Source organism: Sparassis crispa, assembly GCF_003851025.1.
Source record: "Sparassis crispa DNA, contig_000001F, whole genome shotgun sequence".
Taxonomy (NCBI): Eukaryota; Fungi; Basidiomycota; class Agaricomycetes; order Polyporales; family Sparassidaceae; genus Sparassis; species Sparassis crispa.
In genome coordinates this window covers 2,212,238-2,237,623 of record NW_020939748.1, presented here as the reverse complement: position 1 = coordinate 2,237,623, position 25,386 = coordinate 2,212,238, and the positions used below count along the sequence as shown (strand labels likewise).

Sequence of the window (25,386 nt, the reverse complement as noted above, 5' to 3'; positions counted from 1 at the left end):
GACATGTTGCAGAAGATAAGATTAGAAGCACTAGCCATGCACGAGTTAGCCCGACAACAGATGGCGGACCGAGTCAGACAAGGATCGCCGAAGTTTACACTAGGACAGAAGGTCTGGCTAGACTCGAGGAACCTGAAGGTCAATTACGCCTCGCGCAAGATAGCACCAAAGCGTGAGGGGCCATTCGAAATTGTCGAAGTCATCGGACCAGCCAACTATCGTCTCAAACTCCCGAAGACCTGGCGAGTTCATTCCATATTCCACGCCGCCCTTCTATCTCCTTATCGCGAAAATGACATACATGGTCCGAATTACGTGAACCCACCACCTGATGTCGTTGATAATGAAGAAGAGTACGAAGTCGAAGCCATCCTGAATCACAAGATGTACCGAGGTCATCTGAGGTACTTAGTCAAGTGGAAAGGATATTCTTCAGCAGAAAACTCGTGGGAACCTACCCACAATTTACAGAATGCCAAGCGAATCCTCGATGCATATAAAAGGACCAGGAGAATCCAGTAGAGAAGAAGAAACCCGGAATGACTACCACGACAGTTTTCCTCATCATCTTCCTAATCGTCCTCCACTGCACAACCCTCACTTTTCTTTGGATCATCCACCGAATCCTTATCAGACGACTTGTCGAACACACACTCTTCACGCGAGACAGCCCACACGCTAACGGCTGGGGTGATCAGAACGATGCCTGGAACTGATCAGGCAGCTCTTATCTCTGTGGGAATACTCTTTATCATCCAATGGATTTTCATCTATTTGATTATTACCCAGATCCACGACATTCTATTTCACATCACAGATAACCGCGATCCCCTTAACGACCGAAAGGTATAAAAGGAGGAGAAGACGATATATCATCAATGCCCACTTCCGCTATAGACGACCTTGTTCACAATATACTCGCTGAAGTCGCCTCCACAATTATGAGCATACCCGCATCGCCTACGCTTGTCAATGGAGTACCCTCTCGAGCACAGACACCCTTTATCCGCGCCTCATCGCCCTCACCTTCTATCGAACTCAGTCACGCATAGGACGAACAAGAATTTGCCACACGTCTGGTCTCGGCTATCCGTGTTCCTGTCGACTTCACAGATATCCTCGTCGCCTTACGAAATCACCCGCAAGATCGACAAGCAGTGGTTTCCATGCAACGAGCATTAGATATGGTCGAGTGGATGCAGATGGCCAGACAAGAGCTCATCGCAGCAGAGGAAAGGACGAGTAGAGCCCGAACCAGAGTCGACCAAGTCTGGTCGTTAATGCGCAGTACGGTCACTCGTACAGCACAGGAGATTTGGAGGGAGCATGGGGACAAAGACATCGGACACATCCTCGGATACACCACTAATGGAATACCCGCATCCACTCCTCGCTCGTCGCCTGAACCAATTCCCGTTCGACCTCGCCCTCCTCGTTCGCACGTACCCAGTGGACGATCTCCGTTATCCCAACCATCTTTCTCGACCGCATCCACTTCTTCACGTCGCAGTTATCCCTACAGGGATGAACGTATCCCCGAACAAGGATCATGAACCAGCCGGCGGACATGCTACAGATGTGGAGGAGATCATTATGTCCGCGACTGCCCCCGATGACGATGAAGATCACAATATTTCTTGTGGGACAAGAAACGTTAGACGGGAGCTGATGTTACAACGCTCCTCACTTGTGGCGCGTCTTTTCTTTTTCTTCTTCTTGTTCCCTTTACGTTACCAGACCACGTGATCCAACACGCGACTCATCGGAGCGCAACCTCCGATTCTTTACCCAGATGACTAGAACCCCTAGTCTGGGGTTACACCGGATCCAACTCCGGACCTTCTTCTTATCACACATGCAAGACGTGCATGTATGCCTCATCTTTACCTCGTTCTGATACATGACTCGTTATCCCCATTAGTACTGATTATCTCTCACGACCTTACTCAGCTTTCTCATACATATTACTTCCTCGCCATTACCCTGCCCAGATATCGTTTCACCTTATCTAGCCAATGAACGATCCCGCATTACTGCGTAGTACTGCGGATACCTTTTGTATAAATAGACGACCTTGTCGAGCTGGATCCCCATCTCGACCTGGTTACCATTAAACCAGCTTTTCACTTGCCTTTGACTGAAATTGACCGTTAGTAGCAGACAGCTACTACGAGTCATAAGAACGAACTCTGACCGACCTTCAGTGCGAGGACATCGCCAGAAGTGTCACTTGAACGGACTTGTGTCTTAGACTAAGACCTTGTCTCGTGACAACTCGACTTGACGCTCGTGTTTCGCTGCCGCGTAACATGCTGCTGGCGACCATGCAACCATTGGTGGCTCACTCGTCACTGTATACGTAGTCGGTACTATTGAAACTCTGCAGGTTCACGACAACCACTGTGAGTTTACGATAAAACTCCTTCGCGACAAAGACATGCTCAAACTAAGTCACGTACTACGTATTTTTTTTTCCGTAATCACCTACTTAATTTATACAAACCATTGTCAGACCAACCATCAAGCGAATCTTTCACATTCCCCTGCGACGATATGAGATACCCTTTACATATATCACCAAGACGTTCAACTGAACCGGTAATGCAAGGCTCCTGACATCTTCCTCGATCTCAGTAGTGCTCGTCTGGAACCGACACCTCGTCGATGTGTACCTCCGCTTGCTGTTAATGCAGGCCACATATTGGTCGTACTGTTTCCTCTCCCATTCCGATCGTATACACCACTACATGTTCAGTCAGCAGGTATTTTTCTAAGTGTCCCGCGTATGTCGTGATAATCGCTTTCCCACTTATTTACGATTCTCACCTCCGCATCCAATTTCGACATTAACTCATCGTAGGCTATAGGAGAGTTTGCCTTCGCCAATTATTGCATGTGATAATGCCAGAACCCAATCTCCTCGATCAACGTAGATATGATATGCGTACGCCGATCAGATTCTTTGTACCCTGTCGTGTACCCGTACCAAACTGGTGCTTCCGATAATGGCCTTTTCCGACCGCTCCATCGATATCCACCTACTTTCTAAACCCGGCAACAAACTCTCCTTATGGTCTTGAAGTTTGTACCGCCGCCCAATCCCCCTCCCCCTGAACGGTATGTTTACATCCGACGTCTGATACCCTCTTCCCCCATCGTCCTCGTTCTGTCATCCTCTATCCTTGTTCACGCACTCATGCCCAAGAAACACCCCCCGTCCGATGATTCTATGGATGATCGCAGCACTAAACGGTAAACTACCAGCGTTATACTAAACTTCACCAAAGCAAATTCCTCACTCCCATGTTCAGACCTACCACTCGAACAACCTCTATTCTTCCATCCTCCATCATCGCCGAACCGATGATATCAACCCCTGTGGTCACTACATCCGACAACTCTTCAGATACTATATCCGACACGTATGTCTATCTAAACGGTTCAACCGCTGTTCCTTACTCACAACACATCAGACTCAACAAGGGAATAGGCGATCAAACGGTTGACAGTGACATCTCCACTAGTTTTACGCGCGAACCAGCTAGTGACCCTGGGTAAATATTCTCAAACATTCCCGCCTGTTACGATATTATCCGTAGAGTTAACCTTCGTTTCAGCACAACGTCCCGCGTCGACAACCCTTCCCACTCCGAAGAATCTCCTTCCGCCTCTACTCGTACTACTACACGACAAATTAGTAGTCTATGTGATTGGGATTACAAGCGTCCGTTGTCACTGTATGTATAAATATTGATTATATCTATCACAAATTTAATCGCGAGTATAGGAGAATCCACAAAATGAGCACATACAATAGTGAATCTACTGGACATTGTGGTATCACCTCCGTCCCTGACAACACTGCGTGGGGACATTTCAATACCGAAGACGACGTTCATCGTTTCCTATGCCTGAATGGCAAGCCGATCACGATATGGCTCGTGGGCAAAATTCAAAGGAATAACACACGCAAAGGCTACAATTCGCCTAGCCGCTTGAGTATCGGAATTTATCCGGTAGTCGAAGGAGATGCTCAAGCAGCTATTCAGCTGCTCGACAAATATGCGTCCGAAAACAAAAGTACGATATTCTGTTGACCTTTTCGTCCAGTACTGATAACACTACCCTCACGATAGAGCAACCGTTGGATCGCAACCCAATTTGGGCCAGTAAATATATGGAAAAAACGCTCAAGACCGGTGAAAGACAGGTATTTATCTTTCGTGTTGCCCAACCCATGCCTGATTCAATTTGCAGGCCATTCCGTTCAAAGAGTCTTATAACGCCATGGATCGTCTCGGCCCAAAATCTCAAATGCAATACTTGTAAGCAACTGTGCCTCAGGCTACGAGTGGAAGAGCATAGAAATTGGCTTAACTACATAGAAGCCTGTTGAGCTCCTTATATACTGTAAACTAAAAGACTAGAAACTACCAGACTGTTCTCGAGACATTGTCCTTACTAATCCTAACCCTACGGACCTTTCCCGGACCTTTCCGTAGATGCCGGATTGCTAATCCGCATACCTTCAACAATACTGGCCAATACAGGAGATGGGCGTAAACGACCTCGTCTTATTGCAATGCAACTTGTGCCGCTGGAGAATCAACGACGAAGGCAAGGCTCTCTACAATGGTCCATGGAAATACTGGCGAACCGCGTTTGAGATTATCACTGCCAATATGCTGAACATCGGACCCGAACTCGAACAGAAGGAAAGACCGACTGAAGATATAAACGATTTCATTTGATTCTCGAATTGTTACTACCGCTTCTATTGTATTCGTTCGACGCATGTATCAGTATCCCGACTCATATCTCACTATCAACAGTATCGATTCGCAAATCTACTAATACTATGTGAAATCGGAACCGGCGTGCGGACGCAGCGCCAACTTCCACCAAGTGGATGAGACTTTCTGGTCACGTCAGACGAAACGCGACTTGCGTCACAGGTCACGCGACGCGCCCATCGAACTTCAATCTCCGCACCAAGTCCGCGATCTCACCTTCCGAGTTTAGAGGGTATCCAAGTTCAACGCAAGCTCATCTCGTCTTGTTCGTGTACCAGATTATCCTTTGCCCTCCGACCACTATAGTATTTACTCTTCACGCCCTCAGGCAGGCCTGTCTTTACGGTAGATTTTTCCTAGTCTCCAACCAGGACATCTTTCTAGTCGGCACAACCACCACATACTATCCTGATCGAAATTCCAGCCATGATTCATCTTTTCTCTCTTTCCAGCCTTCTCTTTGCCGCCTCTACTCTGGCGCCTCTCATTATGGGCGCAACCGCTGCCGATATCAGTGCCTTCCAGAGCGCTTTGGAGAGACGATATTCTACTGCACACACTCTGGCACCAAATTACCAATTCGATCCCAGAGACGGCTGGCAGACTGTTAATGTTACGAACCTCCAGTACAAATACGCCCGCGAGAACCAAGATGAAGGTTACGTGGGGGAGAGAATGTTAGAACGAAGAGTAACCAAGAAACCCACGGCGAAGACAAGCTCTGCGTCGAAGCCCAAGTCAACGTCAGCGTCCAAGTCGTCCTCGGGTGGGGTCGTGGACAGTCTAAGCAAAGTAGTTCAGAGTCTGAAGGCTATCGGCTCTGCACAGCCCGTAACGATTACATGGTCTGTTCATTCTTTTGATACTAGGCCGTATCCGACATACTGAATTCGTTCCTTGGCAGGTACACTGGGAAGGACTTGTTGAACCCTAGCTGCTGGGAGAAGCCAACCTGGCATCCCACGGTGCGTTCAAAGACCATTTAGCCCTTTGAACCCGAGATTAAATAAAATAAACTGCCTAGGACGATTCGTTTGCATGTGCACTTACCCTGGAGGGTTGGACCGACCGTCCAGCGTGCTTCAAGTTCCTCGAGCGTAGGTCTCCTATGCTAAAAGTGTGCGCCATTTCTCGTGTTCATACCCTCAACTTTGCAGTTTGCAACACCCCGAAGAAGTGTGTTTTTGTGAGAGTGGTTGATTCTTGTGCTGGGTGCGCCCCCGGCTCGAAGCACGTGGACCTCACCAAATCTGCCTTCACTCAACTGGCAGATCTCGGCGAGGGTGTGCTGACGGTTCAAATGCGTTCGGCGACCAATCCAGATGGATGGTGAGATTATTTTTGTCTGCATCACCTTCTGTTCGTTTCACGACCAAGCTGTACAGGCTACAAAATCTTTGGGGTCCTCAGGAAAATTGAAGGATGCACATTCATGCTTAGTGGCTGGATCCACGGACATGGTACTTCGTCTTACTAGGTTGACGGACAATTTTTGCATCTGTATCAGTAGCACTAGACTTGTATCGGGAGAAGCACTCAATGTTGGATCTGTCATTTTGAGACAGTGTCTACGTCTTAACTCTCTTTCGCTTCCTGCCCTCCGCAATCTTCTCTTGCACCTTTTCCTCGTTGATCTCCTCTTCGAAGAAGTCGGCCGTCCGCTGAGCATTGTTCTGTCTCTGGATATATCGCAGCGCGGCAAGGTTGTACACGATGACGTCTTTTTGTTTCCGCAGTGATTCTCGCAAATGCTTACGCAGCGGGATGAGTGCGGTGCGCATAGTGCGGTTGGCCACGACCTGGTGGTAATGCGTCTTCAGAAGGAAGAAAATGATGCGCGAGGTTAATGCGATGTTCCACTCCTGCAATCGACTGCGATAAGCGCATATAATCAACATAAACACTGATGGTCTCACTCTCAGGGCCCAAACATTGAGGCATCGCATGAGGCTCACAACCCTCCCAAACGGCAACACTAACAATGCATCAAACAGCGCAGTCCCCGCTATGCGCTCAACCACCCTCAGCACATACTCCTCCGGCTCCACATCGTACGCCGCCAAGACGGGATTCCGAGGCGGTGGGGCAACCTGTTCGGAGAGACCACCTTGCGCCTTGGCCTCCTCGTACTCGCGGAATGTCGTGAGCTCACCGTCCGCGAGCTCGAGAGCTTCCATGATCTTCTCACCCGCCATGAGCGTCTCTGTGGTTTGCTTTGAGACCGAGGTAACCTCCGCACCCCCCATGGCTGCAGTCGGGTCTGCATCGTCCACGCCGCTCCCAATCGGGGCATCGGTGCGGTTGAAGGTTTCTGCGATCCCGGACTCGTAGATATTCTCAAGCTCGCGCTCGTGTTCTTCCTCGAGGAAGAGCTGGAGATACAGTTTCTCAGCACATATATCGAATTGCTGATGTGATTAAGCCCACCGGCTCATCGAGTTTTTCCCACACCCGGATGGACTTGTCGTGCGAACCTGTTACGATAAACTTGCCGTGGTGGCTTACAGCCAGCGCCCACACCTCGCCATGATGGCCCTCCAACTTCTGGATATTTTCAAACTTCGCATCACTGTCGTCAGCTGCCCTACTGTTGTTGAGACAACTTTGGCCATACCTTATCTCCATCCCAGTACTTCACCATCATGTCTTTTCCGACTGTCCAGAAATAATGCGACGGCTTGCTGTCCATGTCACGCGTGTCGGTGTTCTCAAACGCCACCTGCATCACGCTGTCGTCGTGCGCGAATATGGAGCGGTGGCAGTCGCCAAAATCTAGGCCCCAGATCTTTACGTTCTTGTCAGCGGAGCAGGTTACGATGAGCTTGGAGTCTTGGGAGATGTCCATGGAGAGCACAGGTAGCTACGTATACGTAACTGTGTGAGCCTGCACTGTCAAGCGAGCGAGGTGGGTGCATGGCATACCTTGTGTCCATATAGAGACAGGAAGAATTTCAGGCTGTCCTGATAGAAGATCTTCACAGTAGAGTCGAGCAGTGCTACTGCCAGAAGCTTCCCGTTAGGGCTATACCTTACTGACAGGACATCATCAGTCATCTTAAGAGTCCGTATGTGTACCAAGGTAAGTAATCTAGCGCTGCGAGGCTAAATGTGTATCCGTAAGCCTCAAAGTATGCGAAAAATATCACAGGATGTACGAACATTCTCGCTATTGACAGACTTCTCTTCAATGTCCCAGAATTTGATGTCCTTGTCGGCACTTCCGCTGACGAGGGCCTGACCGTCTGCACGTACATGAATGGACCAGACGGTTGCTACGTGGGCTTGGATAGTCTCGATGAGTGATGAAGACGCGAGATCGTACAAGAAAATCTCTCCGGTTTTTGTGCCAACCGCGATCTACATTAATCGCGCACAGTTGAGTCGGGCACGGTATACGCAGGGGGAAACTCCATACTGACCTGTCGATCGCCAGGTAGGAAAGTGCTACAGATAGCATGCCCACATTCCATTGTGCGTATACAGGATGTGGTTTTCATATTCCAGATTTTGAGCGAACCTACTTATGCTGTCAACAGATACTGTGAAGTTGTCAAACACAACGCACCATTAGACGCAGAAGCCAACAGCATATCATCAGAGCTCAAACACAGTGTGCGGACATCTGTTCTATGTCCGGGGAGATCCACTGAGAAAGTACGAGTGGCCTCAGGCACCGCATCCTTAGTCTTTGAAGGCTGAGGGATATTGTAGACTTCCAGCGCATTTGAAGACAAAGCTACGCACAGCTGGGTATGCGTAGAAGCCGCCGTCTCCTCGTCTGCAAAATCGAATGACCTAATTTTCCCACTTGCGCGTACGACAAGATAGGGCGTGAAAAGATCCACGAGCTGGACTTCTTGAGCGTCGTCCATCTGATCCGCGTCTGCTTCATCGTTGTTCTCCTCAAATTTCCCTCTGGTCTTTTCCTTGAGCTTTGTCTGTTCTTTCTTTTCTCTCATGCGTTTCTTACGCCTAGCTTGCTTTTTGCGGATCTCCTCCTCCGTACGGATTCTGAATACCTCTACAGATCGATCGTGGCACTGAACAGCAACGTATGGCTTAAAGGGATGGAAAGAAATTTGTGACACGCGGTGTTGAGAGGAGAGTGGGATGTTCGTGACCGGGTAGATCATCTTGGTCATCTGCGCAACGAAAGACATGAATACTGGCGTAGAATTTGAACGGACCGGTGTCGGCATACCTCTCCATATCCAGTCTCTCTGAGACCTTGTGCCAGAGCATCGTGATCGATACGCCAAGCCTTCATCTCACCTTCTCCACTTCCGGTAAACACAAGTTCTTGCTTGCTGTCTACGTCTAGTGTCCAGATTTCTGAGCGGTGGCCAACGATCGTCTGGATGCAGTGTTGAGTCGTGAGATCCCATAGCTTTATAAAAGTGTCTTTCGATGAGGTCAGAAGAAAACTTGGAACGCTTCCTGTTGAGGTAGACGGGCGAATGAAACATATCCCAGTTATTTGGTCTCGATGGCCCCGTAATCTGGAAAATGCGTCAACAGGCCTATAGATTATGAAATGAATATTAACTCGCCTGAAGAGCCCGGCTTCCGCAACAACATCCCACAAAATCAGGTCCGTATCCTGCGACCCCGAAGCTAGTCTCGTGCCGTTCTCGCCAAAGGCAAGGGTGGTAATAGCCTTCTTATGGCCATTAAAGGTAGCGATCACTGAACCTGCAGAAGCACTCCAAAGTCTAACAGACCCATCCGCGTAACCTACGGCGAAGACGTCTTTCTGGGGAGAGCGGAGGATGCAGGTCACCTCTGCGCGGTGTCCGGTTTCATGCCACATAGCCAACTAAGACATTGAGTGCATACAAGCAAATAACATCTCGTCGAGACCTACCATCTGCCCCTTCTTCACGTCCCAGACCAAGACATCCTCCAAGGCCGGGACATAAGCAAGTTTGCCATCATAGACGGAGTTAGACGAAGAACTGCAAATGAGACCGAACGCCTGAACAATATTGAGAACACGGCAATTGCACACCCATGTACTACGCTCACCTCTGTAGGACCGTGTCTCAAGTAGCTTTGCACCATCGCTGACGACCAGACCAGCCAATGAGAGGAAGCGCCGCGACAATTTTGAGAATTCCCGCTAGCTCTGCTAGTGGGTTCTTAGAGGTGATCGACCTGTCCGTGCTCCCCGCCATTTTTGCAAAGTCACGTGTTTGATGTCACAACAGGTCACGGCAAGAGGCATGCAAAAATCAAATTCCGCACACGAGGTCAGAAAATCCGGTTAAGGACCTCCGAGGCCCCCCCTCCCCCGTGGGAATTTTCCACGCCCTGGTGGCTGCCATAAAGAGGAGCTACAAAAAAGGATTACGTAAGTATGTCACTTGTTTGTTACCTCTGTGACCCGACATCACACCTACTAAGCGCCCGATCCCGACCCCGCCCCCTTACCGCCGGCCGAGCACCACCCCCCGATAGGTGTTGCAAGCTTTCCTTTGCCATAGGTTTCAACTGTAAGGCATGGGACTCATACGAATAAGCCTTCACTCACCTCCTACTAGCAGTTTCTTAGGTGGAAATAATTTCCGGTTAAGGGCCTCGGAGACCCCCCCCCTCCCCCTACCCTGTGTCTCGGATTTTGCCGGTGCATGCCTCTTGGGTCACGGCGCAACAGCACACGTAATCCACCATCGACTGAAAAGGTGCATCTCAATCGCTACGCGGCTCATACGCAGAAATACCCGCTTCAGTTCTGTTGGATGTGTCCTGCTCGGAGTCAACTCTGTCTACTCGTTTCGCCTTGGCGCATGGTCTACCGCCTACCGTCTCTCTGATCTCAGGGGTTGCGCACTGTACCGTGTCCGGCCCAGTTGTCATACCGTCGACGACGGGATACTACACCTCCCACCACCCGTTACATGTTGGATATATTGAGGATCCCGACATCGTTCTTGGGCACGACTGGATGGATATATTATGCCCGATCATTTCTGGCGGTGTACTCGCGGATCCAGACCCGTTCGACACATTCAACGCGCCACAAGGGTACACATGGATGGCTGTGCGCTCCGCCGACGGTGCGCGTCATGCTCTTCACCCATGTCCAGTAGTCCTGATGATCTTGTGACAGATGCGAGCACGCCCTCTACCTCTATGTGCGGCGGCAGCTACTTCCCCCGGTACCCTTTCAATGGTATTTCTCACATTTTTATTACTTGTCTACGTTACTGATGAAATCTTTGCTGTTTTAGAAGGTGCGAGCACCTCTTTCTCTCCGTACGCCGACACTGCCGATGGCAGTCATCTCGTTGAAGTTGGATCTCCGTCTGTGGCTGTTCCCTCTCGGAACGGTAGTACTCTGTGTCCTATCCGTATGGCGGATAGTGGTTCTACTCATTGTACGTGCGCCTACGGTGTAGGCAGTTCTTCGTGTTCTGACCCGCACGTCGCGGGTGGTTCCCCTTTGTCATCGCAACCTGTCTTTGTGCAAGGTTGCGAATCTACCGGTCATCGTCTCCCGTCATTGAGTCCGAATATTGCATATACATTGAGTACCATGTTTCCTATACATTCCTCATCCTTCCTGTTCACAACTGATGCCAACGAGGACCTGCTGGTGAGAACAGCCAAAGCACATGGCATTGAGACCGACACCATTGCACTTTGTATGCAGCGAGAATTGAAATCTGTATATTGAAATCTGTGTAACCTGCAATTTGTGGTGTCTAATGTCGAATCATCATATCGCAAACAACCTTCTCCCAATAAGCTAGCGGGCTCTGCCGTGCTCGCGCGGCGCTACGGACTTATCTCAGGATTCTCACGCCGTCGCGTCCTCCTACATTTTAGTGAACCACACGTCACATTATGTCGAGTTGCGCACGACTCGGAATGCGCTACTACATATCGCGATACCTAAGCTTCGCGCGCCCTCGCTTGTGCCACTTATTTTAGACGATGAAGATGTAACCAGTTCAGTGTTGAAGCCACTGTGGAGTTCCTTAATTTCGTCAGCTCGTCACCGACGCCGTGCACTAGCCTCGTCGCTTCGAAGGCTGGGTTTCGGGAAGTGGTGTGCCCACTGTTTTCGGTCCCCTCGCTATCTTATTTCCAAGGGGCCACATCAGAGAGATGCATGACTGGGAAAAAGAGCTGAAGGCTGGTAAGGTACTATTTCACAAACTTGATCTGCTGAGGCGACTATCTCCGAGTCCTCACAGCAAGATTTAGAGTACTCTTCTAGCCTTCACAATTCCGCAGATATGGACGTTGGGCTCCGGGTTGTCAATCGTGGCTACCCATGTGGATAGTCCAAATCTGAGAGTAAGAGACCACTGTACGATGCCTCATTTCACTCCGTCGGTGTTTATTTTTTCTTAGGTGCGGCCCGTATCAAAGAAATCCGACGCCAGCTACCTCCTGTAGCTGTATGACATATGGCATTCCTGGCCAGATCGCGACTTATTGTTAAAGGGCAGAATTGTTCTGAATGACAAAAGTGGGGATTTTACATCGAAGCTCCTCAAGATCGAGAGGCCACCGCTGAGAATGCCGACTCTCTCCATCCATTGCGAGCAGTTCTTGCCATTTGGAAATTACATATCTGAACTCTTTGCCATCAATGGACAGGACTACGAATGAGACATTTGTCTGTAACCAGGGGATGGAATTGATCCCGATTGTCGGCCAGATTGAATCGTAATTGAATTCCGCGCATGAGAGCTCGGAGAGCCCAAGGACGCAGAATAAGACTCAGAAGTCTGCCACAAGCATCCAAGATGACCACCAACTCTTCTGGCGGTGTTAGCGGAGGAAATTATCGCTCATGAAGAGATTCACGACTTTGAATTGTACGCACGAAGTCCAATTTCGTCACACTGAGCTCTTTACAGGCATCTGTATGACACTCAATCCGCGACACTTGGAGGGCTCGGAAATGAATTCGTATTCAGTTGGAGAACCAACTATGTTCATACATATTCCTTGCTGCGATCCATGATACCGATACTGATACGTTCATGACAGATTTTCTGCCGTAGATGCCATTGCGAGCTATGCGGGCGCCGAGTTGTTCTCATCACTTGAGGCGATGTGAACTGCATTGCCCTTCCACTAAGAAGTGAGCTCTGTTTCGACCTCACGCGCCGAATCAGTGCAGATATGAGCCACACTATTTACCCGAAATACACGACCAAGCATGAAGAAAACCATTCCCCGAAAATGAATGGCGGTGTTGTGATCAAGAATGCAAAACAGGGATATGCAAGCGACGCGATCGCTACGTCAATAAATTGATCGGGAGAAAGCGCGGGAATGTGCAGAAGTACGAAGACGATACGTGCGTGTTCTTCTCTACATTGGTTATTGTCGCGAGTTAGACCTAACGTCTCGTGGACAGTGCATGTGGGGCCTATGCCCTCAAAGATTGGTGTGCGGAAATTTGACGTTGCCTGCGCGATGCTGTCCGTGCACTCCATCAGAGAAACGGCAGGCTCTCGAGAAGTCCAGGCAGCCACTCACTTCCTTCTTCGAAGGTTTCGCTGCAGTGGATCGCCAATTACTCGCGGACTGAAGTACATGTCGAGGTAAACGAGATGTAGACTGGCGTCTGAGATGCACACATCAAATGCTCAGTGACATGCGCCATTCCCTGGATAGTGATATGGTACGTGTCAGCCGGAGCCGCTGTAAGGGAGTGGCAGAGCGGCATCTCGACTACAGAACTGCACCTGCAGGGGCCAGCATCTGCTCCAGGTACCAAACTTCCTCGGAGACCTATAAAGACTGGATCCAAGTGGAAAGGCAGATATGTGCTCCTGTGCTACTTCTCCTAGCGGAGCAGGCCCGCTCGACAGCGTGCCCTTCTTTGCCGTCCTTGAGTAATGGGCCAAAAGGGGTACAGCTCACGTTTCATCTCAAAGCGATAGGTCCGACTTCTGCGAGCAGCGCTGCGTGGCGTGGATGACTCGGTCGTCGTTCAGCTCAAGCCAGATCTTCCTAGTCTGACAGTGGGTCGGACTCATCCGACAAAGCGCGCGATGTTAGGATGTCCTGTGGAGCTCCTTCGGCGGGATGTCCGCTGGAGGTTGAATTTGGTGCTTGCGACGACTGCATCAAATGCATCGAGAAAGTCATACTGAAAAAGTTCAGAAAAAGGAACTGTTCGCCTGACAGTGTCACCGGTATAGAGCTCACAATCTACCCTCTCTGGCGAGGCGGGCTCCCTCGTGTCTATGGACTAAGTACATTCTTTCATAAGGTCATGATCGTGACATAGCACATAACAACACAGCGCCAGGCAGCAAAACGCCACGGCGAACAGACCCCAAATGGAAGAGACGGGCAGGCACGGTAGACACAAACAATGCAGTAATGTAGTAAAGCATGCGATATCCTATGGACTGCGAGGACGACGCGAAAAATGCGAAGTAGAGTGAGGAGAAGTGAACATCCGGCGGGAAGTGTCCGAAAAGCAGTGTTCAAGCACGACGTACGAAGTAAGTGGATGGGTGGGTGGGTGGGCTGTAGATATGACTCCGAAGTGTCCGCGGAGAGAGAGCGTGAAATCAGTACGATGCAGGTGATGAAGAACGGACGGTCAGGATAACAGAGGGACGCCAGAAGACCGCGACACGACCCAAGGGGTCTCGGCAAATACAGTTCTCTCGGGACCGGGGTACGGGACATCAGTAATAATGCGCGACCGTATTGGGGCCAAATGCGAAGCATACCAGAGCGGAGGCATCGCTGCGACTTTCAGAAGACGCTTGGCCATTTCAGCCGGAGGCCCTCTAGCCAACGCATATATAGCAGCTCCCCGATGGGCGACTTGCGCGTCGGCAAGCCTGCCTCGGCCCGCTCCTCGGTCGATGGTGGCGATGAGGAAGGTGGCATGCCGGATATTTCCTCCTCCTCGGTGACGACGAGGCCTCGCGACGTCATTTCGCTCCGGCGAACGACGCGCTTGTGCGGGAAGAGGCCGCGCGCGGTCTGGATGTGCTGCCGTACTGCAGTGTTTCTGAGAGAACTTGTCAGAAGCAGCACAAAAACAGTATAAAAACAAAGCAACATGGCACGCACTCGTTGATGCCAGATAAGAGGTCGAGGACGATGTTGTACGCAAGTTGAGGGTTGACGTCTCGCAGCTCCTCAAATCCTCTCGAGATCATGCTCAGAGATTCAATCTCCCGCGCATCCATATCGTCTCGCGTAGCCTACAGGGAGAGGATCCAATTAGTATCCACGGTCCCATGCGTTCGTGCACCATCCACTAGGCCTACCTTGTTAAACAACGGAAGCAACACCTCGTCTATAAGCGTTTTGCCCGCCTTCGCGGCCTCGCTCGGAACTCTCTTATGCGACCCCTTCTGGCTCTGCGGAGAAGGAGGAGCGGATGAACTGCCCTCCCTGCTACGTGTTGACCCGACAAACTCAGACGACATCCGCAAAGATCGTACAGTATCCACCTTCTTTACAGGCCTGATGGTGTCCACACCGCTCCCTAAGTCCGCTTCTCCAAGTACAGTTCCAGTACCCAGATTATGGCGGGCCTGGAAGGACGATCGCCGCGTTGAACGTACAGACCCCGTGTAGGCCGGGGGTGGCTCGACACTCTCCGGCGACTGTGGCTCATCCTGGGGCGTCGACGGCTCAATCCCCAATGTCTCCTCGGACGAGCTATCCGCCATCAGCGACGGCATATTCTTCACGTCCACTGGTGGTGAGCGTGGTCTAATGATAACCGTCGAATGCTGCGCAGCCATATTCATGCCAAGCGCGGCGGAAGACATCGCGACGTCGCTCCCCCTCGTCGCCGCACTCGTCCTGATCGACACGTGCAACTCGTCCTCAGTATACACAGACCTATCGTCTTCGTAGTCCTCGTCCGGGATCATACCCGGGGGCATGATGTCCTTCGCCATGCTCCTCAGCGAACCCATTGCGGACGAGGTGCGGATAGTGTCGAAGCTCCAGTCGCTGCGCAGGGTACCATCCCAGACGCCACTATTCCGAACAGATGCCTGGTACATCTGTGGCCCGCGACCGGGCGAACGCGCGCGGTAGTCTTGGTACCGCTCAATAAGTTCGGTAAGATACGACGTTTTGCGCGCATTCCTGATGAACTTGTGTTGCAGCAGCTCCTTGGTGGTTGGCCGCTAATACGAACAAATGAGAAAACTGAATAGCGGAGTCCTGCAGACTCAACTTACAGCAAGAGGGTCCTTCGTCAAACACTGTGACACGAAGTCTTTGAATGATGCAGAGAACGGCCCCTCTAATGTCGGCGGCTTTGCTTTCGGGATCAAGAATAAGACACGCATAGGGTGGTATTCCGCTAACGGAGGTTCCCCCTTCGCCATCTCAATCGCAGTGATACCCAAGCTCCAGATATCAGCCTTGGCGTCGTACCCCGCTTGCCGGATGACCTCCGGCGCCATCCAGAAAGGTGTACCGACAAATGTATGCCTCAGCGTGCTAGTCAACTGCGCCGCGACGCCAAAATCGGCCAGTTTAACTTTCCCGGAGGAGGATAGCAGCACATTCGCTGCCTTGATGTCACGATGAATAGTACCCTCGGAGTGCAGATAATCGAGGCCCAAGAGAAGCTCGCGACATATAACTGCAATATGCGCCTCTGAGAACACTCCCGGCTTGAGTAGGTCAAGACACGAGCCGCCAGCCAGGTATTCCATCACTATCCACAACTTGTAGGCCACCACGAAGGAGCCGTAGTACCGGGTTACATACTCCGAGTCGCATTGTGCAAGGTTGGCTATTTCCTGCTGTATCTCGGAGATGTCGTCGTCGGAATCTTCCAAATCTGCGAGAACACATTACAGTCAACATTTGGGTGCTCCGACGATGAATAGCATGATTCCACACCGATCTGCTTGATGGCTACAATTTGCTTGGTGTCATTATGCATTGCCTTGTAAACCGTCCCAAAGCTGCCTGTCCCGAGCTTCTCCAGCAGTGTGTACTGACTGGCAGGGTTATTGCTCGGGACCGGGTACGGCTCCGGTGACTTTACCCTCCGCTCTTTAGTCGGCGACGGCGGCGGCGACTTCGTCAGTTGTCTGCGCTGTGAACCGTGGCCATTGTCAGACACGCTCAATTTCCTCAGCAGATTGGATGCCGGAGACATGAGGAGTAGGAGGTGAGATAGACGACGGCAAACTGAGCTTCTGGTGTCCGCTCGCACTCAGTCGTCCGCCTTCTAGCGTACACGTGGGTTCTGCCGTGAACCAGACCGGTGCAGCGTGCAAGACGTCTGTCGCCGGTATCAAGCACATCTCGTGCCCCACGGACAAATACACCACCTACGCAGTGGGAACGAAACGGAACTCACCATTGTTCGTTAATTTCGTAAGAAATAATGATAGAGTTTCGTATCCGTCTTGAGAGCAATAAGTAATCGGTTGCCAGTGTATGAGGTATGCAACCCGCAGAGAATCAGATAGAGGGGCCAGCAGCAGATTTGCGGCAACGCGAGAGGATTCCGAGAAGGATGTGGGTGGCCTAGTGATAGCCGTGTTGTGCTTGCTTAAATCAGAGAGTTGTATGTATGGGTCGGCGGTGATGGGTAGAAGGGACCAACACAGCGACGAGGGTGAAGCTCAAGCACAACACGGACGGTGAGGAAAGGGGCATACGGCGCAGGGTAGCGACTTCGGAGGATGCTGAGTCGAGCCTGAGAGCGCTCTGGAATGACGCACTGTGGAGATGACTGATCTCCCGGCCGGTCCGTCAGACAACCTGACCCCAATATTCCCGAGCCAATATTCTTCCACACAAATCACTACAACGCGTTCTCTCTCCTTGCCAATATCAGCGCATTTCGGCGCATGACGGCGCGTGATACAGCGCACATGCGGCATCCCACTCATCCGACGACTATCGACAACAGGTAGAAGGGGGGTCTCGGGAGCTGTGGTGCTCCCGTGGTGACCAGAGATGCAGCTCCGAGTTGTGCCGGTACAGGAAGATGCATGGCATATCGTGGCATGACGAGCTGGTAGTGGAGTACGCATACAGAAGAAATAGAAATACTCAAAGCAAATGCGACCCGCGACCTCATCTGACAACCTCACAGCTCATGCTTTCACAGCGTACTTCCGGATGGGGAAGTTGATGTCCTTCTTGCGCTGCTTGAGTGTTTTCAGCGACGCCTCGTGCTGCAAATAGTTGTCAGGACCATAAGTCAGCCTAAGAATATGCCCCTGCGCACCTTCGTCAAACGCCGCCGAATTGCCCGTGTCTTCTTAACACGGAGGTCAAGAGGCAAATACTTCTTGTTCTTGTAGAACTCGCGGAGATTTTGCCGTTGTTTCTGGTTGGTAACGGTCAGTACCCGTGCGATTGACTTGCGGACGGTGTTGCTTGAAGCAGGTTCATGAGACGAACGACGATGATAGGCAGACAATGTGTTACGCACATCTTGGTCAACTTTGCCGCAGAACCTCCCGCAATCTTCTGCACCCGCAGAGCCAAGAGCTCGTTCTTCAGCTCAACGAGCTGCTTCGTCAAATCATTCTTGGACCTAGGAACATGATAACCGTGTCAGCCAGGCAGGCCACCCTGTGCATAAAAACTATGGACTCACTTAGATTGGAGCTCGTACGCCTTGACTTTGCCGGGCATTTTGGTGGAGTCTGGTAAAGCCAAATACAATCAGTGCTAAGTTCGGCGAGCATGTATGAGTGACTCCGTGCGCCAAAAAAACCGGAAATGCAAGTGGAACACCACACATTGCTCGCACAACGTATTCCATAGAACGATGCACACTGTGTTCAAGAACGAAGATACTCACCTTGAGGGGTGTCGTGGAGGATATGCGCAGTGCACTTGGAATGACCAGAAAAGCGTGGGTAAGCACGGTTAGGTACTAGTTAGTTCTTCCAGCCACGTCTCTCACGCCTCTCCGGTATGGTTGCTTCGGCCACAACTGAGCTGCTGAAACATGAACGGGCTTCGCAGGCTCGTTCAAGTCCTCTGAAGTCTGTAGCTACTGCCGACGATATCACAGTAACTGCTGTAGATATGTCGGTGCTCGCAAGCGGTCTCGCATGGACAAAGTAACGCCCTGAATTGTGGCTCCCTCGAAGCGCCAGGCGGTATCTTCTGGCCGTTGAACGTTGAAGGTCCGGCCATGAAGCTCCCTTTACACGGCCTTCCTCGGAAATAGTCGAAAATTTTCTGCTTCGTTACTTCTTGCATCTCGTACACGCTCCCATCGTACCGCATAGCCGTTATTCCCCACCTCTCGTGCTGGCGATGTCACAGACTTATCCACCAGCACAAGGTCTGCGCGATCTGCTCTACCTCTTCCCTCACGTCGAAAATGACACGATAGTGTCTATCATCCACCACGACCTTCATGGCACCGATATATACAGGCTCGACTCGCGTCGCATACTTGAATCGCAGTGGGATCTTGTCGAGGCCTCGCTTGAGGATCGTACTTGTGCGACATCTGTGGCCGTCGACATCTATCGGACACTTGATTCCCTGCTTGTCCCTCTCAATGCCTACTTCTCCATCCTCTCTTTGCACGGGCTCGCGCATGGACAGCCGGCGATGCTTCCCTGTTATTTCTTCCGATACAATAGTCACCTCGTGAAGCTCGCCTCGCAGTACGAGTGGCCCGCCGTCCTCTCGTATCACCTCGCGTTCTTCGATCGGAGATGTAAGGAGATGAGGCTTGGAGACTATTCAGGGTGGGGAAAGGTGGACGTGCAACTGATGGAGGAGTTCCTCGTGCCATATCAAAAAACTTCCAAGGTTGTCACCGCATCATTCAAATTGTCATTGCCTCGTCGTTAATTATCATGTCGTGTCTACATAGTCTCGAAAAAATGGAAGGATAAGGTAAAACTGTCAGCACGGGAAATGTGTGGATACACGCGGAAACGCCATTGCTAGTCTACATCAGTATGAATACACTCCCTGAATGTGTCGCTGTTCAATCATTGACTACAGAGCTTTCAAGTACAGCTTGTGTTGTTCCTTCAAGGATCTTGTTTGTCCGAGTCCGGACCTGATGCAGCGTCGGCCTTCGATCTTTTCGATGCTCCAGACGACTAGTGGGGCATGCGACGTGATCAGAACTTGGGACATTGCAGGTTCTGCAATGCTCACCTTCTCCGAACGCATGAACCTCAATGCCAGTCGTCTGATTCTCTCAATGCCGTGAGCGTCGTCCTTCGATGAAGAGTAACCCTCCTTTATCTCCACCTCATGCATGAACGCTGCAATATCAGCCAAGGACGTTCCCAGGTCTTTTAAAGTCGAGAGGTGAGCTCTGAATGAGAGGCTTATATGAGTGCGCGGGAGGCAGTACAGCAAGCGGCAGCGTACTTCGACCACTGACTCTCGTGAAGTAGCGCCTTGAGCTCGCTGTGGTACTTCTTCTCTGCATGCTGACGCGCAAGGTCCCGTTCCAGAACGTCGGCTTCCAAAGTATCCAGCTTGAGTCTCGTATCCTGCACCTCGTGCGCAAGCCTCTCCTCCACTGCCCGCCGCGCTGTGTCTCTCCGTTCAGCAAGCCTCTTCAGCACGTCCATGCTTTCCTTCGTCTCCCGAAGTAAACCCAACACCTTCTGGTGCTCAAGCTTCCGCACGGCGCTCTCGGTCATCAGGCTCTTCAGATCTCGCCGCATCACAGCGTTCGCTGCCCCCATCTGTGCCACTGTCCTCCGCATCGAGACGAGCTGTCTCCGGACCACCAAGTATGGTAGCACAACGATAGAGGTGAGTACGGCGACATGAACGAAAGGCGATGTCTGCCGCCTATTGATGCGCGCACTGCTCGTGGTAGCACTAGAGTTCGTGGCAACACTGGGGATGTGTTTGGGGGTGCTCATGGCGCTCCCCTCCGGAACCTGTACTGCGGCTGGGGGCTGATCGCGAGTCTCCTGCTGCATGGTAGTAGGGTGAATGCACAAGATGAGAGTACTTAGTAACTGTAGAGCAGAGACTGCTGCCGTGAAGACGCACGCTCTGGCAATCGTGCGGCTTATGTAGTCAGCACAGTCCCAATCGAAGTCATAGAACACAAGGGCTAATAGTAATGTCATGATCTGTCAACGATAATCTGACTCAGGCTTTGCAACTTGGTGCACTTATCGATTGTCGTTATCATTTGCTAGAGCGATAGACATGCGGAGAGTACTGTACCATTTCGATCTATTCGACACCTGGTGTGACGCGTGACAGCATGGTACCGATTCGACAGGTAGACAACTCGGCCGGACACCCGTGACCGGCCGAAATTTTCGACATTTTGGACCCTTTTTAGGGAATTCCCCCCATTTTGGGTGCCCTTTGGGGCAGTGACATGCAAAGACCTTCCGACAGTACTACCTGTGACCCTCAGTAAAAACGGGAAGTCAAAGTGTAGTCAGCCAAATTCGAAATTCTGGCAAATATGACTATTTATGACTATTTGTATGATTTTCTTGTAGTACATGACCTCGTATGGTTTAGATCATGTCTCTACAGCTATATTCCAACCTCTGAGTGCAAAAGAACCAACATATGAGTACCAGAATGCCATGTATTATGAGACAATCAACTGTGGTGTCAGACTTTTGCAGACTAGGATTTGACTGTATTTGATGGCATAATTTCTTGGCAGGATCACTTTGGCGACTGAAATTGGACTTATCCTGACTTCTCTGAGACTACAGTGCCAAATTTTTGAAACTCGCTGCAGCCTGACAATACTTAGACTTCACTTGACTTCCGGTTTTTACAGAGTGTGACCCATGACAGCCGCCAAATTTCGACACAACAGAAGGGCATGTGACCCGTGACATGTCGAATAGATCGAAATGGTACAGTATACAATGAGAATCCTAGGCTTACGAGGTCCAAAACATGGAAAGAATCTCTGAAATGGAAATACAGTTGTCAAGTGTGGGTGAATCGTACAGTAAGCCCTGAGTAGATTCAAAATGAGGATCCACAATACAGATGGAGCAACAAACCGTGTGATTAAAGAGGGAATGAATTCAGCAAAGATAGCAGAGATAGCGAAGATTCCACGGTAGCCCGATCCTAGCCAAGCTACCACCTGAACAACCTACTGAAGAAACCGCGTTTCTTCTGCTTCGATTTAGCTTCCGGTTTAACAGGAAGTCTGTAATCCAGCATGTTAGAAGCGAAGGGCACTGCCAAGACCAAGGGCTCACTCGTCAACATAGACGGAGTAGTTAGTCTTTAGCATCTCTTTTGCCCTTAGGATATCCTCCTCGTGAGCAAGCCGCACAGTCTCAGGCACAGCGAGCTTCCTTCGCCACACTGCGAGGCTGTTCCCGGTCTTGGAGAGTAAGAAAACATAAACAATCACTAGAAGAGCGGGATCATACAGCGCGACCGACTCCTGTAGCATGTGGTCGAGCGTGCGCTGCAGCTGCTCGATGGGAACCCAGTCAAACGCAGGCTGCACCGGCGAACCTGACATATTAGAACGATAGTCAGCGTTGGATATGAGCGCACCGCGTTCTCCAGTTTGAAGAAACCTCTCCAACTGCCGCATCCATTCGGAAGTGATGAGAGCGTGTCGGGATATGGTCCAACGAACAACTCACACCAATAGTCGCAAGGCCATTAGACATGATATGAATCCATCGTAGGAGTGACGAGACACGCTGGTCTTTATCTGGGCTGAGGCCCCAGTAAATCCTCTCTTTCGCAGGACGACCATTCCCGAACAGCGCACGCTGTGCGTGTTCTAGTGCTGCTCCGTATGATTGTACAAAATGATTTTCGTTCCGTGGCGAGACAAGCTCAAAAACCGTCGACGGTCGACCAACTGCCATGGACATAGTCTTTGACGCTACAGGGTCGGTCCAGAGTGGCTGCTGGCGGGGTGGGGCTGGAGATGGGGCTGGCGGTGGTACGGATGGTTGCGTATTCTCCACATATCCGTATTGGTAGTCGTCCTGTGGTGAAAATCGAACTCGATGGCCGTATCCGTGACCATAGCCGTGGTCGTAATCTTCCACTGCTTCCTCTTCCACTTCCTCCTCTTCCTCGTCTTCGTACATGTCTTCCTCTTCTTCCTCTTCGTCTTCTTCTGGGATGGGGTCTGCCCAATCAGATCCCCGACCGCCGCCGCCGCCGCCACCCCATCCGGTACTGCCCCAGCTATCGGACTGCTCGATCTGCTGAGGCTGAAGATGCTGTGCTATGCTAGGTCCTTGTTGTTGTGTGTGATGATCCCTTTGGCGTCCTCGTTGCGGCCGCTGCGGATGGGAGTGGTTTTGCTGCTGCTGCTGCTGCCGGAGATGCTCCTGCTGCAAGTACATCTGTTGTTGCTGTCGTTGCGCATGCAACTGTTCACGCAGCTGTCGAGCCTGGATTTGCACAGAGACACCTCTGCCCTGATTCGGCTGTGTGAGCAAGGAATGCAGATTTGCTTGCTGGTGAGACAGCGCCGGTATTTCCCTACTGGATGTAACGCCAGAAGGGAGAGGAGCTAGCCCTGGGGGAGCTGGGATGGGAACTGAAGCAGCTACCTTGGGGAGTGTCTTCGCTTCATTCGCCCATTTGCTCCAAGCTGAATTTGAGTGTGGAGCGGCGGCTGGCCCCCATAGCTGCATTTGTGGCGGCGGCGGCGGCGCTGCAGGGACACCCCAAGGAGTTGGCTCCGAGGCAACATCGCCCCATCCATCTGATGGATCCCCCCAGTCATCGTTCGCGGGAACCTGAGGACTTTCGAAGCCTGCATCTGCTGCAGCTTGATAGTGGGTCTGATGGTGATTCATTCCCGATTGAACGGCGGCAGCTGCTGCTGCGAGAGAAGGCGGGGGAGCGGCGGGAGGAGGTGGAGGAGGTGGAGGGATTGTAAGAGGCGGCGGCGAGGACGGCGCGCCCTGGACAATAGCGCCCTTCTTCTTAGTGCGACCGCTTTTGGCGCTGATAAGACCTCCTGTTGTATGCTGTACGGTATCGTTGGGGTCTCCCCAACCACCTGGAACACCTTCGCCTTGATTTTCAATCTCCCATTCAGAGGCAGAAGTTGCATTGGCTCCAATGACACTCCCTGCACCCCTGCTCATGGTAGGGGTAGTGCTGACCTGGGGACCCCATGGATCGCCCGCGGTCGCTCCCCAACCATCGTCATCTCCTCCAGCGACAGTGCCCTCTCCTGATCCGTACAGCGCACCTGAGAGAATAGATCGTGAACATAAAGAGCAGACAGTAGCAGGGTATGCAGCCAGGATATAACGCTGGAGGATATTAGAGACGAACCAACTCGACCATGTATACTCTGGTCCTGACGGATAGAGCCCTCCTGAGAGAATTCCTCCTTGAAGTGTCCAGCCTTGGCTTGGCCTATCCTCGGTGCTTGTGCCAAAGGCTCCCGGAAGGCAACAGGTACCGCCACTCTACTGGGTGGATCTGTATCTTTAGGTTCATCCGGGCCTTTCTGCTTTCCTTTCTTCAGTTTCGCCATCTAGACGAACTCCGTATGTCTGGTTGCAGATAACTTTAGGTCGTAGAAGGCAGACAACCGCACGGTCGTAGAAGGCAGACCGGAAGGCGGACGAGGTGCATAGACACGATAGAACTGGCGCTCTACGACAGCTCAGGGTAGATAGTACGAATCCGAAGCACTTCTCTAAAAAGCAGTTCCGGGGCTAGGAGAAGAGATAGATGGGCATCGTACTTGGGCTCAGTGAGCGGGACGGCACGAAGCAGTGCAACTTTGAAGATGGACCGTCGATCACGATCGGGCTCAAATCTACTTCCGAGAACTTTCATCGGGTGGGTAGGTATATTACCGGCATGGGTTCCAGTTAGGAACACCAGGTATAATAAGTACATGCAACACTAGAGCTAATGTGCTACGCAAATCGAAGAGTCACTTATTACAACAACGCATCTATGACTTGAGTCAATGCCGGTTAAATACAGTTTCTAGATTGGAGTCTACTAGCGTAACACATATAACGCATATGCAGTACTGTAATGAGATCGTTGAGAGGCTTGAATATTGTAATAGGTCGAATGTCCCTGAGGGCCTGTTCGGTTGCTTAGGGTCGGCGAACCGGGCTCGGTTTGTGCTGTGGTAGGGATTGGGTCTCGGGACCCGACTCAAAACCCGGTTCGCGTTTTGGCAGGTAAACAGAACAGGACACCGGACTACCGAACGGGCCGTGAGTAGTGGCCTGAGACATTAATGTGAGGAAAATCATGCATGATGCCAGCGCGAACTTCTACGAGATTGTAACGTGGTAGATTGGAGGGACGACGAAACCCGGAGTATGCGCTTGTCGCCTGAGTCCCGAGGATTCATCCTTATTACTGATCTGAACAAGTGGGGAGAGGAACGAGATCGCCAGACGCAGAGAGGTGAAGTCGAAGACTGCGGGGATGAACCAGTCCAGCAGGGGCAATTGCGCGGGCTGATACATGTTAGTGGTGATGTGGATGGCCTGTCCAAGAAGGACCAGATCCCATGCCAAGATGATAACATATATGTGGAGATGAACACCTGAAAGGCATTCTTGTAGAGTGGCCGTCCGTGTACAGGAAATATAAGACACTGATGTCGGAATATATTGGTGAATATAGTTTGAGAGGAAAACTGTTTCAGGAGCATTGT

At 51.2% G+C, this 25,386-nt stretch overlaps 12 protein-coding genes across 12 annotated transcripts; 6 read left to right on the top strand and 6 right to left on the bottom strand.

Moving 5' to 3' along the window:
* Positions 1-36: 36 nt before the first annotated feature.
* On the top strand, positions 37-522 carry SCP_0207690 (hypothetical protein; the record flags this gene model as incomplete). Its single annotated transcript, XM_027754681.1, has 1 exon — positions 37-522. The coding sequence occupies one exon, from the start codon at positions 37-39 to the stop codon at positions 520-522; it is 486 nt and encodes a 161-aa protein (XP_027610482.1).
* An 846-nt stretch (positions 523-1,368) lies between these two features.
* Positions 1,369-1,746, top strand: SCP_0207680 (hypothetical protein; the record flags this gene model as incomplete). Its single annotated transcript, XM_027754680.1, has 1 exon — positions 1,369-1,746. The coding sequence occupies one exon, from the start codon at positions 1,369-1,371 to the stop codon at positions 1,744-1,746; it is 378 nt and encodes a 125-aa protein (XP_027610481.1).
* Positions 1,747-3,070: 1,324 nt separating this feature from the next.
* Positions 3,071-4,329, top strand: SCP_0207670 (hypothetical protein; the record flags this gene model as incomplete). Its single annotated transcript, XM_027754679.1, has 7 exons — positions 3,071-3,252; positions 3,312-3,422; positions 3,474-3,554; positions 3,618-3,737; positions 3,788-4,080; positions 4,137-4,210; positions 4,258-4,329. The coding sequence occupies 7 exons, from the start codon at positions 3,071-3,073 to the stop codon at positions 4,327-4,329; spliced, it is 933 nt and encodes a 310-aa protein (XP_027610480.1).
* An 890-nt stretch (positions 4,330-5,219) lies between these two features.
* Positions 5,220-6,212, top strand: SCP_0207660 (predicted protein; the record flags this gene model as incomplete). The annotated part of the gene is made up of 5 exons (XM_027754678.1): positions 5,220-5,638; positions 5,698-5,758; positions 5,818-5,890; positions 5,951-6,122; positions 6,179-6,212. 5 exons carry the CDS (start codon positions 5,220-5,222, stop codon positions 6,210-6,212), a joined length of 759 nt encoding a protein of 252 aa, XP_027610479.1.
* A 149-nt stretch (positions 6,213-6,361) lies between these two features.
* SCP_0207650 (Uncharacterized WD repeat-containing protein) lies at positions 6,362-9,854 on the bottom strand (the record flags this gene model as incomplete). Its single annotated transcript, XM_027754677.1, has 12 exons — positions 6,362-6,655; positions 6,710-7,165; positions 7,221-7,352; positions 7,408-7,653; positions 7,716-7,895; positions 7,953-8,150; positions 8,213-8,310; positions 8,359-8,935; positions 8,995-9,292; positions 9,344-9,609; positions 9,658-9,768; positions 9,819-9,854. The coding sequence occupies 12 exons, from the start codon at positions 9,852-9,854 to the stop codon at positions 6,362-6,364; spliced, it is 2,892 nt and encodes a 963-aa protein (XP_027610478.1).
* Positions 9,855-10,737: 883 nt separating this feature from the next.
* Positions 10,738-11,469, top strand: SCP_0207640 (hypothetical protein; the record flags this gene model as incomplete). Its single annotated transcript, XM_027754676.1, has 3 exons — positions 10,738-10,849; positions 10,903-10,965; positions 11,024-11,469. The coding sequence occupies 3 exons, from the start codon at positions 10,738-10,740 to the stop codon at positions 11,467-11,469; spliced, it is 621 nt and encodes a 206-aa protein (XP_027610477.1).
* Positions 11,470-14,528: 3,059 nt separating this feature from the next.
* SCP_0207630 (hypothetical protein) lies at positions 14,529-17,124 on the bottom strand (the record flags this gene model as incomplete). The annotated part of the gene is made up of 6 exons (XM_027754675.1): positions 14,529-14,790; positions 14,853-14,986; positions 15,053-15,928; positions 15,983-16,593; positions 16,656-16,854; positions 17,122-17,124. 6 exons carry the CDS (start codon positions 17,122-17,124, stop codon positions 14,529-14,531), a joined length of 2,085 nt encoding a protein of 694 aa, XP_027610476.1.
* A 742-nt stretch (positions 17,125-17,866) lies between these two features.
* Positions 17,867-18,413, bottom strand: SCP_0207620 (60S ribosomal protein; the record flags this gene model as incomplete). The annotated part of the gene is made up of 4 exons (XM_027754674.1): positions 17,867-17,947; positions 18,001-18,151; positions 18,208-18,312; positions 18,376-18,413. 4 exons carry the CDS (start codon positions 18,411-18,413, stop codon positions 17,867-17,869), a joined length of 375 nt encoding a protein of 124 aa, XP_027610475.1.
* Positions 18,414-19,046: 633 nt separating this feature from the next.
* SCP_0207610 (hypothetical protein) lies at positions 19,047-19,644 on the top strand (the record flags this gene model as incomplete). The annotated part of the gene is made up of 2 exons (XM_027754673.1): positions 19,047-19,553; positions 19,618-19,644. 2 exons carry the CDS (start codon positions 19,047-19,049, stop codon positions 19,642-19,644), a joined length of 534 nt encoding a protein of 177 aa, XP_027610474.1.
* A 136-nt stretch (positions 19,645-19,780) lies between these two features.
* SCP_0207600 (hypothetical protein) lies at positions 19,781-20,635 on the bottom strand (the record flags this gene model as incomplete). Its single annotated transcript, XM_027754672.1, has 3 exons — positions 19,781-19,852; positions 19,911-20,073; positions 20,130-20,635. The coding sequence occupies 3 exons, from the start codon at positions 20,633-20,635 to the stop codon at positions 19,781-19,783; spliced, it is 741 nt and encodes a 246-aa protein (XP_027610473.1).
* Positions 20,636-21,839: 1,204 nt separating this feature from the next.
* SCP_0207590 (hypothetical protein) lies at positions 21,840-24,234 on the bottom strand (the record flags this gene model as incomplete). The annotated part of the gene is made up of 4 exons (XM_027754671.1): positions 21,840-21,912; positions 21,965-22,302; positions 22,364-23,943; positions 24,030-24,234. 4 exons carry the CDS (start codon positions 24,232-24,234, stop codon positions 21,840-21,842), a joined length of 2,196 nt encoding a protein of 731 aa, XP_027610472.1.
* Positions 24,235-24,997: 763 nt separating this feature from the next.
* On the bottom strand, positions 24,998-25,195 carry SCP_0207580 (hypothetical protein; the record flags this gene model as incomplete). Its single annotated transcript, XM_027754670.1, has 1 exon — positions 24,998-25,195. One exon carries the CDS (start codon positions 25,193-25,195, stop codon positions 24,998-25,000), a length of 198 nt encoding a protein of 65 aa, XP_027610471.1.
* Between the last annotated feature and the right edge of the window lie 191 nt (positions 25,196-25,386).